Source organism: Lates calcarifer, linkage group LG7_1 (assembly GCF_001640805.2).
Source record: "Lates calcarifer isolate ASB-BC8 linkage group LG7_1, TLL_Latcal_v3, whole genome shotgun sequence".
Classification (NCBI taxonomy): domain Eukaryota; kingdom Metazoa; phylum Chordata; class Actinopteri; family Centropomidae; genus Lates; species Lates calcarifer.
In genome coordinates, this window is record NC_066839.1 from 8716519 (window position 1) to 8727434 (window position 10916).

At 43.4% G+C, this 10916-nt stretch overlaps 1 protein-coding gene across 1 annotated transcript in view; it reads right to left on the bottom strand.

Annotated features, from left to right (window-relative positions):
- The window catches only part of LOC108895991 (beta/gamma crystallin domain-containing protein 1-like), a 22846-nt gene extending 16352 nt beyond the window's left edge, over nt 1-6494 (bottom strand). Inside the window, 5 exon segments of the mRNA XM_018695011.2 lie at nt 188-3812; nt 4248-5320; nt 5322-5681; nt 5970-6041; nt 6215-6494. Of these exon segments, the coding sequence (XP_018550527.1) occupies nt 188-3812; nt 4248-5320; nt 5322-5681; nt 5970-6017 (5106 nt within the window). The 5' untranslated portion in view covers nt 6018-6041; nt 6215-6494.
- Nucleotides 6495-10916: the final 4422 nt, after the last annotated feature.

Sequence of the window (10916 nt, forward strand, 5' to 3'; positions counted from 1 at the left end):
CTTATGACTTGTATTTTCATTTAGAAACATGTTAAAACAAAGCACTGCCAGTATTTTCATTCATTAACAATTCATACACTCTGATGCTGCTTCGACTTGTCTGTGCTGTGAAATATCTGCGTTATGACAACTACACTTAAACCCACATCATTTTTAGTTAGTGAAAGTAACATACAGAAAAACTAACCTCTTGACTGACTTGCTCCTGTCCTTGTGTGCTGTGCACTGGTTTTGCTGGTTCTCGGGGGAGGTACTTCTCTAAATAGTCCGGCAGCTTGATGTCGTTAAAGGAAGGAAGTGGAGGACCTGAGTCACTGACCACAGCCTCCACAGCTTGGGCTTCCTCTCTGTTGCTCAGGGCAGAGCTCTGCTTGGCCGGCACGTCTTTGATTGGAGCTGTGGCAGTTGGGCTTGGCGGGGGTGGCTGGGATAAAGGTGGAGGGCTTGGCTGGGGGGCCTCACTGGGCGAAATGTCGTCAGAGCTGGTGCCTTCTGCCTGCATTTGAACTCCATTCCTCTTCCCTCTAAAGCTAGAGGAGGTGAGGCTGCTGAGGACACAGCTCCCCTCCAAGCGAGACTTCACCTTGATCTTATCATCTTTCTCCTCCTTGACATCCTCCTTATCCTTGACAGGGGTTTTATCCCTGAGCCGAGAGTCAGTGTCGAGGCTACTGAGCAGCATGCTTCTATCGGCCAAACTCGCTCTGGCAGGCTTCAGGCCAGATTTAGCCTCTGTGTTCTGAAGTTTGACTAAGAGACTTGGGGTTGTATCTAAAGTGAAGTGATTCTTCTTCCTCAAGCCAAACTTAAACTCCTCTGGGTCAAACGTCTTCTCAAACCGGTCTTCCTTGATCGCCGGCAATGCGAAGGGGGGCTGAGGTGTCCGAAGGTGGTTGTGTTTACGTGGTGGGAGTGAAAAGGGGGCGCAAAGTTTCTTGATTTTCTCAATGAAATCATCATCATCTAGATCACCAGAAGTGTCCAGAAGATTGCTCTCACTCCCGGAAGAGCTCAGTTTGGGCTCTGGGACTTTAAGTTTCCGTTTGGGAAAGTCCACATCCAGCCAGCTAGATGGAACGTCTTGTGGTTTTGAAGAATCGTCTTTGCTTAGTCCCCGTGGCAAATGCAGCTTCTTCATGGATGAACGCTGGGTTGAGTCTAGGGTCAGCTTCTTAGCCTCTGGGGAAGTGGATGCTTTTGGATCTGGGATCAACTTATTAGCCTTTAGGAAAGCGGGTGCTTTTGGATCTGGGATCAACTTATTAGCCTCTGGAAAAGTGGGTGCTTTTGGATCTGGGGTCAACTTATTAGCCTCTGGAGAAGTGGGTGCTTTTGGAGTTTGACTTGGCTTGTCATTGATCTGTTCCTTTGTGACAGTGAGGGGTTGTGGATGTGGGGAGAAATCGCCATTAGCAACGGGCAGAGGTTCATTCCCTGGCGGACTGACTGTCTTCTCAACTGTCTCTTCTATCACATTAACTGTTGATTTAGAAGTACTACTATCAGAAGGACTCTGTGCTATTTCTTCTGCGCCCTTGAGTGAAGGGATAGGAGCCAGTTCCTTTACATCTCCTGACATTTTGTCTTCTGAGGGCACTGTTTTCACAGTTGAACTTTTTTTCCCATCATCCTGCCCTGCTCCCTGGCCGTTTGCAGATGTAGAGACAGAAATAGGGGAAGGTTCTTTAACAGATGATTCTCCCTCTGCCATGTTGTCAGCAACAGTTATCAGTGCTGGACTGTCATTAGTTGCTTTTACAGTCACTTCCTCAATTGCTGTGGATGCTTTGGTAATAAGCCCTGTGTTGGAGAACTCTGCATCATTAGCTCCATGTGTACATGAGTCATCGGGTGAATTCTCAGTTTTTTCCACTGCTACAGATTTAGACTGTGGTTCTGCTGCAGTCACCACTGGCTCTGTTTCTGTTCCAGAGCTTTCTGCAGACTTTGTTTGCAACTCTGGAGGAGCATTTGTTGCCGTCTCACCCTTCGAAGGCCCTTTATTGCTTTCAGCCCGACTCACGGCCTCATTAGTCTGGGTGACGGCGCAAATAGCATCTTTCTCTGGATGTGCAGTCGCCGTCTGACTAACATGTTGTGTTTGAGCAGGGAGGTCCACTGATGATTCTCTGGTCTTTTCTGATGACTCAGAGGCCAGTTCTTGTTGGCTGGCTTCTGGTTTTGTTGTGTCTTTGATGGGCTGTTTGTCCTCTTTTCTTTCAGCATTTTTTCTTTCATCATCCTTAACAACACTTCCCTCTGTCCCTGCTATACCTTGTTCACTCTTTGAAACCTTGCCATCTGTGGTATTTTTATCTGAACATAGGAGCTCCTGTGGTTTTTCTTTGTTTTTCCTCTCAGTCTGATTTGTGTTTTCACTCCCCAACATTTCTAGTTTCTTCACATCCTTACTCTCAGAAAGATTTAATGTGTCTGTGTCATTGTTTTGAAGTTGTGATTTTTTTCTTGTGTCCTTTTTAATTGGCTGCCTTACCTTTCCTTTACTTTTTGATTCAGGTTGCGTTGACAAATCTTTATCTAATTTGGGGTGTTCAACAGGTGACTCCTGCTCCACTGAAGGAATCTTCTTGATAGCAGGTGAGGGGGAGGAGGCTGAAGTTTCTGTGTTGTCCTTGGAGTCTTTTTCTCTCTCCTGTGTGAACAAAAGGCTGTCCCCCCCTGCCTTTTCCTCCTTTTGGAGTAAAATAACGGAATCCTTATCAATAGGCTTCTTTGTTCCACTGTTACAAGCAGGAGTATCAGGTTCATTGTTGCTGACAGATGGTTCCGGCAGCCCCTCCTGTCTGTTGACTGGTTTGTCAATATTCTCCTTTTTCAATGAAGAATTGAACAGTTTCTTCTCTTTCTCTAACACATCCGATTCCTTTTTTACAGATTTCTGTTTGGTATCAGACTGTAACTCTTTCTCTGATGTATTTCCTTGTGCTTTTTCAGACAATAACAATACTTTGTCTGTGAGCTGTTTGGAGGCAGTCTCTGCTGTATTATCCACCTGCTCCTGTTTTATAGCAGTGACCTTTGGCTTGCTTGTAGGTTTGTTTTCACTATTTGGACTGTTTGGACTGGTGGGTTCTCTACTTTTTCTTCTTTTAGAGCGGGAGCCTGTTCTGCTAGGGCCTTTGGACTGTGGACTAATGTTACCAGTCATTTCTGAAGAATCATCTGTTCCTTTAGCTGGGACATCTGATTTAGGTTTTGTATCCTGATCTGCTGTTTTCAAGGCTACTGTGTCTGTTGTTTTGGAGTCTGTTGGTTGTTCTTTTGGAACAGAGATCTTTACATCTACAGAGGCTGTATCTTGTCCATCTGGTTTTAATGTTATCTCTGACATTGTTGTCATCTCTACCTGCTCTTTTGTATCCAGTTTACCCTGACTGTCCAGTTTTGGCAACGCTGATGCTGCAACTGCTGCAGATGACGTGGATTTCTGAGACATTCCTGTCATGGCTGGCTTTTGAGGCAGCGTTGGTTCACCCTCTGATTTAGATGTCAATGTAAAGTTCCTCGCTCGCTCCTTGACTGACAGCAGCTTCTCCCTCTCAGTTATCGCAGAGCTGGACCTTTCTGTGCTGCAACGTTCAGCCGATCTCGACCTCTGGTTCGACAACTCAAATTCTGCTTTCAGTCTGTCAGTGGCTTTCCTGACTGGAGAGACGTCAGCACTTCTCGGTGTTTGGAAGGTCTGCTTATGGCCCCCCGCCACCTGCTGCCGCTCAAAGAGGCTGATTTTATCTGCAATCCGTCCAATGACTGGTTTAGCTTCCTCATCACGGTTCCCCTGGTCATGTAGTCTGTGTATGATAAGAGGTAAAGGTCTGAATTAATGCATTTTTTTAAAATACTTTGTAAAATTTTATACAGTTAAAGTTTATTTTGACTGCCAGTGACAAATGTTTGTTCAACCTTTGGGTGATCTGTTAAATTTAATCTGACCTATATTTTGATTCGATCTGTACTTTACAGCGCTAATCTTGAAGCATAGGGACGTACTTTGTGTTATGACTCACGCCATTTTTGCATTGTGGATACACCTATGATATTCCACCCATAGCAGTTAACACAATTTACTGTTCTGACAACACTGACAAAAGCTGGACACATAGATTAAATTGACTGCTAATGTTGGAAGTGCACTAGTTATACAATTTAATATTTATTCCAACAAATGAGTTTTTTTTTTTTTCAATCACAAATCACACACTCTTCTCTTTCTAACTTTATCTTACCTTGCATCTATCTCTGTTGTGGGCTTTTCCTTTTCTTCATCTTTGGTATTCTTTAATGCTGATGTAGAATCCTGGCTGTCTTCCGCTGGACTTTTCACAGGGTTCAAAGGCACATATTTTGTAAAGAGCTTCACCTCACTTCGAGAAACCTTAATACTCCTGCGTTTGGACTCTGGTGTCTCTGTCTTCCTTTCCACTTTGTAAAGGCAGTCGTCGTCCTCCATGTCTGCTCTCCCATCAACCGCACATGCTGGAGCGTTTGCAGTGACTGAGTTTGAATCTTGGAATTTGTCCAACTCTGTGACCGTACCGGGGCAGGAAGTCTCACTTTCCCCTCCTTCAGGTGAGGCCTTAGGGGTGGGGTTGTGCTTGAGGGAAGAGTTTACAGATGACTCTCCCATGTGAGTCTTTGGACTTTTGCCCTGAGGACTGGTCACTGAGTTATCTGATGAAGGGAATCCCTCTGCAACAGGTTGAGCACTGGGCGGCATTTTTTCCTGGGGGCTGTTCCCTCCATCTCCCTGAGAGTTCTTCCTGAATTTCCTTTTGGCTGCATTTTTACGCCCCATGCCGTCTGCCTCTGTTTGTTCTTTATCAGGTTCAGGCTCTAACTGTGAGTCTTTGTGTGATTTCAGTGACACTCCCACTAGCGCACTGTAATAACTCTGTGTCCCAACAGCAGGCCTGACATTTGTCCTTTTGTTCTCTGCACTTGTTGAGCTAGAGTTTTTTTGTAAATCAAAACTTGGCGATGACTTTGCCTTTTGGAGGACCTTTAGGCTTTTTGTGACTTCAGTGCGGACAACTTCCTGTCCAGTACATGCGTCTTGGCCGCAGTGAATCACGCTGGTCTCCTCCAGGTACACATGGAGCCTTTTGCCTGCCTGGGCCTGCGCTTGTCTCTGGGCCTGAGGCTGGGTGTGGGCCCAGTCAGAGTCCCATACCACTCCCTGTTTAGAAGAGGAAGAGTGATGTGTCAGATGACTGGCATTCTTCTCAGGATTCCCGCTCGCTGAAGTACCGTTGCTGCTCTCCTCCCTCTCCTTGCCCTGCCCTGTTCTCTTCTTCCTGCACTCCTACAAACTCCTCCTCTTCTGGACCTCCTTCTCTTGTCTCAGTGCTGCTCACAACGGAGCCGTGTCTGTGGGCAGACTGCGTGGCGTCCTTCTCTTCACAGAGGAGACTGTCTCTGGAGAGACCCACTGGATTGGAATTGGAGCTGTGCTTCTTCTCCTCCTCCTCCCACTGCTGTTCTCCTGCCTGGGGTCTCGCAGACTCCTCACTCTCCTTCTCTCCCTCTAACTTTACAGTTTCATCACTTGTTGGGGAGGCATTTTCAGTGGGACTCTTTGGACCCTTTCCTTTCCATGGAGAGAACCAGCTCCCAATACGGCCCAAGACCCCGGTACTCGGTTGCTCCTCGGGGCTCTCAGACTAAAGCAAAGCAGAGAAATAACTCATAAATGTCTGCTTACATGTGCCGTTGCATAAAAAAACATGCATATTTTAATATAAATATGCGCAAACTTTAAATACACTGGGTGAAGTTATATGTGGTAGTGCATATATCACAAATTGTCTATGAACAAAGAAGGGAGTGCAAGCTTGGGATCCAAACTAAAGATAAGTAGGGGTTGTTTGTTCATAAACATTTTTTAGTAGGGCCATGCATCTCTCAGCATAGCAAAGACATGCAGGAGTGCTTATAACCTGTAAGCTTACCGTAGAAAATACCATATCATTCAGACTCTTTATGTAGGTTGTGAACATGATTTTGGTTTAGAACAAAAACTCCTACAGAGCATAAAACAAAAACAAAATCATTCCACCAGGATAAACAATAGCAGTGTGAAAGAGCAGAAGTTCACCATGAAAAGATATTCTGCCTTAGCAAAGTGAGAGATCCATCCTTAAATCTGTACTTGAGAGCAATACTTTTTTTGGCTGTAATTTAATAACCAACTCACCCTTAATTAGACATAGAAGAAAACTTTTCGAACTCCCTCCAACATATACACGGTTGTCAGTTTGTACAGGTTAAGATCTGCGCTTAGATGCATGTCTAACAGATGAACATGTTGTGTTTAGTCCTCTTCGCATCCAGTGAAGCATCCACAACTGCACGAGTGCGGTAGACTGTGGCATCGGAGATATGCGTGCTGTTGAAGTTCTGCCCCTCCAGCGGAGCGCACGCAGTCCAGTGGTAAAGCGATGCCTTCAAGTGCTCCTCGTAAATCTCTGAGACAAGGGCCACTTCAAAGCCAGGTTAGTCAACAAATGATTTTCCCACGTAAGACGTCTAACCGCAGTTTCATTTTGGTGATAGTAATCTGGCTGGTGGCCAACGTGTAGGCTTTAAGTAAAGGAGGGTTTAATTGTTGCCTGTGACTGGCTGTTATCAGCAATTATAGTTATGTTTTAATATTGTTAAACATTATACTATACTTACTGGAAGTCTTCTGTTGAGTTCTGTCACTTTTGTCATTTCAGCAGGAATATATAATTTAGATCGGTTGGAACAACTGGACTGTAATGGAGGTGTCTGTCACAAATAACAAAGTCCAAGTTTGCCACTGGAGCAGCGCCATGTTGAGCACCTGGAGTTTCCTGCATTTCCTGCCAGCTGCCATCACTCTGTAGGCTACAGTTATCCCCCCATCAGGAGAGAGGATCCTCATTCCTTGTAAAGAACATAATGCTCACCTGGACTTTTTATTTACGGTATTAGTCATTGCATCTATCATATTATTCTGATTGTTGAAAGTTTGTGAGGCTCTATATATAAATCCACCGACTTGCACTAATGCACAGTGTATTATAGTTATTACCATTCCATGCACAATTGCAGAGTGTATATTCAGCACACAGTATAACTATGGGTCTATCTCAAGTCTCTATTTTCCTTTCCTATTATTTACATTAGTTATATTTTATTTTTGTACATTTCTATTTATTTAATTTAATCTCATTTACCACTGCAATTTCCATTTAGGATTTGGGATAAAGTACTCTATCTATCTATCTATCTATCTATCTATCTATCTATCTATCTATCTATCTATCTATCTGTGAAGCATCTCCCAACTACTGTAACTTAAAGCCCCTATGTGTCACTTGTTACAATGTCTTATCTGAAATACAAATAAAGGTGTGGTGTAGTTGTGCTTGTGTACATGCACTTTCCATATACATACACTGTTACTGTCAACACATATCTATTAATAGAGCATGTGTCTCAATATCTCTGTACATATTACTGCAGTATGTTTGCTGTTCTTTAGAAACCAAGCAGCACAGACAGAGCTTCACTGCACAGCAGCAGGAGAGCAAAGAACAGGTAAAGTGTTTGTCATAACCCACTCCATTTACTGAATACATTCAATGGCATCCAAAGAACATTGAAAGAGGATTATGTAACAGCGAATAACAACAACATCTATGAAATAACCAAGGACTGACACGTCACCGCTTGGCACCATAATCTATCACTTGGCTGTCAAATATGTGAGACACTTGCTAGACACCAGGACAAGAGAGTTCAAAGTTGCTCCTGTAAATTTCTTCATGAGGCTTATGAGTTTCAAAGTAGCCAGGTCAGAATTCAGGACAAACATTTCCCCTAAAATTCTCCAGACTGGTCACGAACAGGTCTATTGTGCACATTATGTATCAAACAGGCATATAAACAGGTGGACATTTTAGTTTGAAGTTAGATGCAAGGACTCTGGTTAAGTAACTTGACACTGCTGCCTTATATTTGCTGAATCACTTTGTCCAGGTCGATGAATTGTGTTCATCTTAAAAATTCCGACATTTATTTCAGCACGTGAAAGCAGCAGGAGGCCGTGTCCAAACAAAGTTTTCCAGGGGAAATGACGCATTGACTATGTGGGTTTCAGCCTGTTGAATTCCGTTTTTTTTTTTTTTTTTTTTTTTTTTTTTTTTTGGCTTCTCCAGACCTGCATGCCCTTGTTTCATTTGGCGGGTAGCTCAAGTCAGTCTTTCCATGCTGCTAGGGAGAGGAACTTTAACTGTTTCACTACTTCTGTCTGGATAAACAGTCATTGTTTCGACTTTTTTAAAAAATCCGATGGAGGAACTAGAGATCTAGATGTCACTGTAAATTTAAATTAGGGCCTACATTTTTCACTTTCTGACTTGACACCTATAATCCACCCTGCCTGTAGGTGAGGGAGTGGCCTTGATAATTAGTGTTTTTTTGTTTGTTTGTTTGTTTTTTTTTAATATACCTATTATTATTGGATATTATTTTAGACATTTAACGGCCGTGGTTAGCCTAAATAATTACTTGCTGATAAGTAATTTCACACCGTCAATTTTTTTCTTGTCTAGCAGTGTAGCCTGGGGTGTTTACATTAGAAACAAAACAGTTGCTGGGGTAAAATTTCCCTCATTAATCTGATATGTAAAGCTTTTCCACGACCCATGGAATCCTAATGAAGGTCGAGCAGGTTTCTGCACACACCACCAAAACAAACATTGGCCCCCAAAAGCTTTCATAGTGTCACCCAGACGGACCAGTCCTCAAATTAGTCTATCGAGCGAAAATCCCACAAGCCCCCGAGTTCGTTTCTTCACAGGCACGGCACCAGAGACAGAGAGTGGGATCTTACCATGATTACACTGTTCCTCCTTGTCTTCTCGGCCGCCTCGGGAATAAACCGGTCCAATGCAGCCCGCTGCAAGAGCCCTCAGTAAGAATGGAGCCTTTCAGTGCTCCGCCGCCGCCTCCTCTCTGAGGTAACCTGTCCCTCCTCAGACAGAACAGAGGAGTCTGAACCGCAGTGCCTTATTAATATTTAGTGCGGTCCAAAGCCAGAAAATATCAAAGCCAGCTTCTTCTAGGTGCGACAGTTTGATGGCTTTGGGAATGTGAATATAGCTTTAGATGTGTTGCATTTTTTTTCCCATGGTAAAGAGGGCTGAGGTGCAGGTGGAATCTGCCCGGGCCAGGTCGCTTACACACCCCGAGGCTTTAGAGCGCACTGTGACACAGCAAGAAGCTATGGTGGTTTATTGCGCAACGGATTGTCAGGGCCATTTAATAGAAGACAAAACAGTAATAGACTGTGATTTTTGACTTTAACAGTAGCCACTTTCAGTCCATGGACGACTCCTATGATAAAAACTGGCTAGGCGTCTTTATTTCTGATGAACTGATCTAATAATGGATGAAAAACATGGCAGTTAAAGTGTCAGAGAAATGATCAAATGTCTTCTCTAACTGGTATTATACTGATCTTATTTTACAGGAGACCTCCTCTGCAGGACCTTTCTCTGACCTCAGACCCCACCTTTAACACCAAAGGTAAGTTCTATTCTCTCACTTCAAACCAGTTTAATCACATGTAAATAAAATGTACACACCACATGCATGCTTCACATTCAGAAATACATGCAAAGACATTGTCCCTCTCCACCTGTCTCTTTCCAATGACTTATTAATGTGCTACAGAAACTGAAACCTGTCTCATTCTACACCCTATGAAAAATTTACACAACGCCTTTCACAGTTTTTCTCTTACTAATCTCAAAACACACAGGGAACCAAATGTAATGCTAATAATTTTCCAGGGTTTTATCCCCTGTGATAGCTACTCAGACATAATATTTACTTTAGGAGAGAGAAAATTGCTCTGGGTGTTTGGGATTTTATGCATTTCAATGATAACAGCTATAGCAGCTACAGCTCATGTAGGTAAGTACTTGACTGTGCCAGTATTTGAAGGCAACTTATGAAAATTATGCCACTCATCACAATTATCACTCAGAGGAGTGGTAGTCTAGTTTTACTGGTTTGGAGCTAATTAACCAAGCACTGGGGGAAAAAATACAGACATGTTCAAAAAAACACATTCACACTCCTCACCCCTGCTGGTTCCACTAATTGACCTGGACTGTAAGGATTAGCTCAAGAGCTTGTTACACTCTGGCAGTGCAAATGAGGAGAGGATGAGTCACACGTTCTACTTCACTGAGAAACCTCTGTTTGGCCCAATTATTATTTGCAGAAAGAAGTTATGCACTTTTTTGAGGCATCGATTCATCTAGGGAAGAGTTTTACAGGATGTGCCAAGAATCGTTTTCAGCACTGGGCTGCGTCACTCATGCAGTTACAGACATGCTTACCTGGCAGCCGCTCACCACAAGCGGCCTCTTTTTTTTTTTTTTTTTTGTTCCAGTGAGCAACCTCCGCTGGAGGCGTGTGTAAACAGCTGCTTTGTTGCTGTTGAGAGAGAGAGAGAGAGAGAGAGAGAGACTTAGTCACTCTCTGGATCCACCCAGATTTTGCTTGCTTGGCAGGAGATTTGAATTGGCAGGCTGCTGGGCCCTGAGTAACGATCTTTTGAAGTTAGAATCAGAATAATTTTAAGGTTCATCCTCTAAGTTTGAGCCATAGGAAGGCTCTTGAATGCAGTTCAATGGCAATTTGTAATTTTAGTCCCATGTCTCTGAAAGATCTGATGATTTTTCTTGTGTTAACTTTTTCTGACTGTGATGTGAGGGTTTGATAGCATAGCTGTTAAAGGTGACTACACCTGAGTATAATTATGGGGAAAAGCCCTGACTATGTGACGTGACCACTGATAGCTCCTTAAGCATTTACCAAAGAAAAATAGTTACATTCCAAGCATAACATAACAGATA